At 33.7% G+C, this 6,000-nt stretch overlaps 1 protein-coding gene across 2 annotated transcripts in view; it reads left to right on the forward strand.

Moving 5' to 3' along the window:
- The window catches only part of MYO1B (myosin IB), a 110,134-nt gene that overhangs the window by 52,472 nt on the left and 51,662 nt on the right, over positions 1 to 6,000 (forward strand). For both annotated transcript variants that reach the window (XM_015817929.1, XM_015817930.1), the window contains exons 5-6: positions 3,242 to 3,288; positions 5,035 to 5,098. In XM_015817929.1, the coding sequence (XP_015673415.1) occupies positions 3,242 to 3,288; positions 5,035 to 5,098 (111 nt within the window). The remainder of the gene's footprint in view (positions 1 to 3,241; positions 3,289 to 5,034; positions 5,099 to 6,000) is intronic.

Genomic DNA, 6,000 nt, shown 5'->3' on the forward strand with positions numbered 1-6,000 from the left:
TATTTTTTTAGCCTTTTGGAAGTATAACGCCATTAGAATGCTATTAGGAATGGAAAAACAGACTTGCAAACAATAAATTGCAAAGTAATACCTATGCCATATTTGCACATTATATATCCTATTAAACTTCTACATTTGAACTTAGATGAAGTCTGAACAGGGATGTTGCCATTTATTTATTGTTTATGTCCTGCCTTTTTGGATAAGACTCTTCCAAAATTGTTTACAATAAATAGAAACAATGGTATATAAAAATACCATAAATAACTGTAAGAATTAAGACACGTTTAGACTCTTTCCAACAGGCAGGCCTATGAAACAAGCTCCTGCAGTAGCTATCATTTTGATTCTTCCTTCACTCTTTAGGGATCTTTTCCTCTGGACAGTGGGGTGAGTTTTCACTCACATTGTCAAAAATCAGCCAAACCAAAAGGAAGGCTGTTTTTTTACAAAGCTTTTTTATGTGGTTTATGTTTGAAGTAGTTACCAAATCTTTAATATAGTGCAGGAATAAAGTTACAGAATCTTTTGCAACACGATGTTCTCAAACACTTAAGATAATTTTTACTATATGACATACATGAATGTTTGGGGTGGGGCTAGCTAAGGGGCAAAACTAATATAAGGACTGACGATCAAAGACTGTTATAAAGACAGCCCTAAGTGAAAATATTGATCCTGGCAGTCATTGCAGAGTAAACAATGTAATTAGTTTTGACAGCAGAAGACGTATATTTCAAAGTTAAAATTTTGTCAGTCAGTTGTTTGGTAGGTATAGAATACTGTTAAGTGTTGTCTAATTGACAGTTTATGTAATTTTAATTTTTAAATCAAAAAAGCACCAAGTTACACGTAATAATAATTAATAATACTTTATTAAATGTACATACTTCCTGACTTCCAATTGTTAAAAACATTTAAAAACAAAGGATAATACAAGAACAGGACAAGACAAAAGAACAAAGGTGAGAAAAAAATACAAACCCAGATGGGGACATGAAAAAGGAAGAATGGGGCATCAGCCATCCTTGTCAAAGGCCAGGGCAAAGTGCCACAACTTCAGAGTCCTTTGAAATACCAGTAGTGTGGGGGCCATTTGTATCTCAAGAGGAAGCTCATTCCAGAGGATAGGAGCATTTCCAGGATTTCAACAGATGCCATTGATTAATTGAAAGAATGCCGAACACACCAACCTTGGCTGATCAAACTAGCCAGGCAGATGCTATGGCAGTCCTTCAGTTATCCAAGCCCTTTGGCATGTAGGGCTTCATAGGTGGCAGCCAACACCTTGAATTGCACCCAGAAGTAGATTGGCAACTAGGGCAGTTCACGAAGTACAGGTGTTACACAGGTATACCAAGGCATGTCCATCACTGCCACACCATACTGCACAGGAATGAAGTTAAAAGTGTATGTAGGAAACTACTTTGTGCTTGCTGTTATTTCAAGGCAGAGACTGTAACATCTTTGAAATATTTGTGGTAAAAATATTATGTTAGTGGCATGAATTTTCAAATCTGACAAATAAATGATGTCATAATATGTATTGCCCTTTTATTTTTTTTTGTGTGTGTGTCCTTTCCAAATATTTGTCACGTGAAAGTTGACAAATATATCTGTTTCATTAAAGAACAAGTTGGAGCAGTTTTTGCTTAAGTCATAACTTTATTTAGATGCCATTGTTTTTTTTTTGCCACTGCATGAAATTATTGTTCAAAAAATGTCCTGGGTATTTGCTTGCCTAAGTTACCAATGATTGAGTTTTGCATTCCAGCTACTGCAGAAGAACATAGGGAAACAATGAACTTATGGTGAAATGAAGAATTTGCCTCTAAACTCTTATAATAGACCATTTGTATTTGATTCTGCATGCATATATAAATGGTCCTAGTGTTTTAGCCTCATGCTTAATGATATGCAGCCTTCAGACTGGAAGATGATTTATTGCTTGTGAATTCTGCACTCTATTAAATTTTTAGAATGATTATTTCAGCATGCACTTTGCCTTCTGGCTTCAGTGCTTTGATCTAGGGAAGTCTCAAAATCCCAAATTTAGTGAAGCAGAAATAACATTTCAAATATCCAGTTGATTTGAGCGTTACTTATGTACAGAAGCCAAAAAAATCAGCATACCCCTTTGTAACATAAGAATGTTTAATGTAATGAGTACAAAGTAACCTATCACATTAATTCCTTAGAATATGTTTGTATTATAATAAGGCTAATTTGTTCACTGTGGGCTTAGTTCTTTTGATGGAAGGATTAATATGACCATTTTTAAAACCATAAAATAAGGAGAACTAGTGAACTAGTAGTTATGTCAGTGTAATAGACAACAGTAGAGTTGAGACATCACACCAGACTGTGCCTAATGTTACATGAATAAGCATGATCACATACTCTGTGCATGATTCCCCTCCTTATTTTATGGTTTGTGGGGAAAATATAGCCCATTATTCCATAATATGATGGTTTGGGTGTGGTAGCATAATTTGGGAGTTAACTATTTGTTCATACAATGTTTATACCATGATGGACATGCCAGTTGGAAATTATCCTTCATCACAGAGTTATCCACGAAATTGTATATCTAAAAAAACTCAACTTTGTAGAGACATTTATGAGCATACAAAAAAACCCTACCATATACCAAATCAGACATTTTGCTTATCTATTTCAGCAATGTTTTTGCATTGATAGATGGCTGCATTCCAAATTTTCTAACAGGATCATTTTCCATTCCCACTCAGAATTATTGGACTTTGAGCCTGAAGTATTTATATGCAAAACCATTATGGCTGTATGAACCTAGCAGGCCAGATAATGTTTTTCCTTCAACTTGTATGCCTTATTTCTCTTTGTAACTTTGTAACTTTGCTACTTGGTTAGACTTATATATGCAATGCACACATATTTTCTTTGGTCCTCTAAGCTGAGCATTCCAAATCCAGTTCTTTCTTAGGTAAAAACAGATAAATAGAAAACTATTAACTATCAATATATTAATGAACGGGCCACCATATCTTAAATAGATTTTATTTTATTTTATTGTAGACTATTACACTAGCTGTAGAATTCCTACTTATTTTGTTTCCACTTACATTAAACTTTTTAAAATTATGACCGCTTCACTTTGAATTAGCAAACTTATTTGGTGCAGCCTTAACTGTATTTTTGAATATTTGCTCAGCTTTACTGCTAAATCGTGCATATATTTAATTTTCTTTTTTCTTCCTACCAGCCTTTGGAAATGCCAAAACTGTAAGAAATGATAACTCGTCTAGATTTGTAAGTATCAAAATAAAAACATGCAAGTGATTTGGCCAGAGAACTAATCAGTAGTACTGAAATGTTAGAACTACAGTGCAGTGTAGAATTAATGTTCCATACTGATTAGTGTTTTATTTTTCTTTAATCTTTCTGTTGAGGAAATTACATGTGGATAGTTCTTTCCTAGTAGATTCTTCTGGGGCTCCATCTGCAAATGGCAGTCTCCTTCTGTTCATACAGTAATATTGGATCTAACCCAATTCTGTGTCATAGCCAGCTCTGTCATACTGAGATGTAGGTAACTATTTTAAAGACGCTTATGTATTCTAGAGAATATCATTATACCCTAAATACTGAAAGTTAAACATATATGATGGACTCATGTCAAATGTTATAGGTTATTCCTTAGAATCAGGTTATTAAATCTGGGTAGACACTGGATTGAGTACAATGACAATTACATTTATAGTAAGGGGAAATTGTTTTTTAAGACATATAGCTAGTAGATTGGGAAACAAAAGTACTTTGTGGATGAAAATCCATTACAGAAGAATTTTGTGCTTGAGGTGAACTTTCTTTTGGAGAAATGCACCAGCACAGAGACCAGAGAGCTACCTCACATCTTAGCCAATAGCAAGTTAAATTTAGGACTGTCTGACTGCATAATTATAATTTAGATTTAGTTTATATTATTGTTGGCTTAGTTAGTTGTCTAAAAGCCATGTGACAGAAATAGTGTGTGTGTTGAGAGAGAGGGGAGGGAGGGAGGGAGGGAGGGAGGGAGAGAGAGAGAGAGAGAGAGAGAGAGAGAGAGAATACGGCAAAAATGAGCACTTTTACAAAGCCAGGTACTGGACATGATACTTCATTATGTTACTCTTAATATATATATATGGGCCTCCTTAACAACTGCTTGTTTAGTGACGTTTGAAGTTACAATAGTGCAGCCGATGGGCACAGTCACAGCATTCCACAGTTATGTTATCATTATGTCTGTGCTTCACAACCAGCTTCTTAAAAGCAGAGTTAATGGAAAAATCAATGGTGAACAAGTCTATAAACCAATAGAATAAAAAGCCCATATAGAGTGAACACATTGGCTATCACTTCACTGTATGCTTATACTCTAGTCACATACTTTAGAACAGCCTTTCAAATTGTGGTCATTGTATTTATATCTGTTCCCACTCATGTTTCTAGAACGTTTTCTTGCTGTTTTGTGCAGGGCTGATGTCAGAAATCAAACAGAACAGCAGATCTGAATCATCAGATATTTCTTAACTCAATATATCTCTATCTATTATTATGAATGTATGAAGCCTGCCATATTTCAGTCCCATAAAACAAGGAACATTTTGAAAGAACAACCTTTACAATCTGATGGTTAAGAAAAGAAAATCTGCACACAGTTTGCTTATCCCATATTAGATCATAGGTCTGCATATGTGTTTGTGTAACTTTTATATGAAACCTGCACAACAGAATTGTTCTTGGAAAACCCCTAGTACTTTCCAAGGAATATATGGATTTTTAGAAGTTACCTATCAAAAATTAATTTAATTACAATGTTCTTGTATGCTGTGAGATAAATAAGCACACTTTATACAATATGATTTATTTAAAATGAAACAATTTAGAATGGCTAAACGTTGTTAAATATTTTTATATTTAAATAATCTCTAAATACTGAACTTGTTATGTGGCATGTAAATAAAAACATATCATCATCATCATCATCATTATTATTATTATTTCTCTTTTCAGGGAAAATATATGGACATTGAATTTGATTTTAAAGGTGATCCACTTGGAGGAGTCATTAGCAATTGTAAGTTGTGTTTTATTTGTAGAGCACATTTTGTTTGTTTGTTCTATGAGCTATCTGTGGTATTCTCAGAAATCTTACAGGTATAGGCATCTGAATACTTTTCTAGGGCCTTAACTGCTACTCTACCAAGTGCTAGTTAGGACATATTTCTTGAATGCTGACTCTTTCCTACTAATAGTTGATCCTAAAAGGAAGGCATTACCACTACTTCTGAATCTCCACTGTCCATTCTAGCTTGTTTAAAATAGCATATTGAAAAATATGGAATATTGAAGAAAAAGAAAATTTCATACATTTTAAGAATATTTGAGCAATCACAAGAAAAATAAAGAGATAGGAATACTGAAGAGTAATCACAGGAGAAATCAGCTAAAGACAGATGAGATAAAGGAAATATTGGAAACCATACTGAATCATTTGCAAAAAGGATTCTAAAATGACAGGAATATTTGTAAAGAGAGAATGTATTTGATAATTGAATCCATTAGAAAGTGAGTTATGACATGCAACAGACCAGCTGTAAAATTAACAAGTACCACATGAAGATGAAATACTGTACTGAACTGTTTATAAAGTTGGAGAAGAACCAGCTCAAATGCTAATAATTCCATGTCAATACTACAGAACAACAGGATGGGATAGAGATTGGAAAAGATATGTATATACTGAAAGGATAGCAAGAGGATGTGCAAATTACTGAACCGTTGCATTAATTCTGCACATTAAGAGTTTGCTTAAGTTCTTAGAAAGTATTTTGGATTAAGATTTGGTGGAATATTCAAAACATTTTTAAGAAAAAGATAACGTTTGCACCGCAGATATTTTTGTTAGGTATTATCGAAGATTTGGATGTTAAAGAAACGAATTTGATGTTGAATCTTATAACAGCTGCAAGATTATTG

Source organism: Protobothrops mucrosquamatus, unplaced genomic scaffold (genome assembly GCF_001527695.2).
Source record: "Protobothrops mucrosquamatus isolate PMUCROS unplaced genomic scaffold, P.Mucros_1.0 scaffold656, whole genome shotgun sequence".
NCBI classification, from domain to species: Eukaryota; Metazoa; Chordata; class Lepidosauria; order Squamata; family Viperidae; genus Protobothrops; species Protobothrops mucrosquamatus.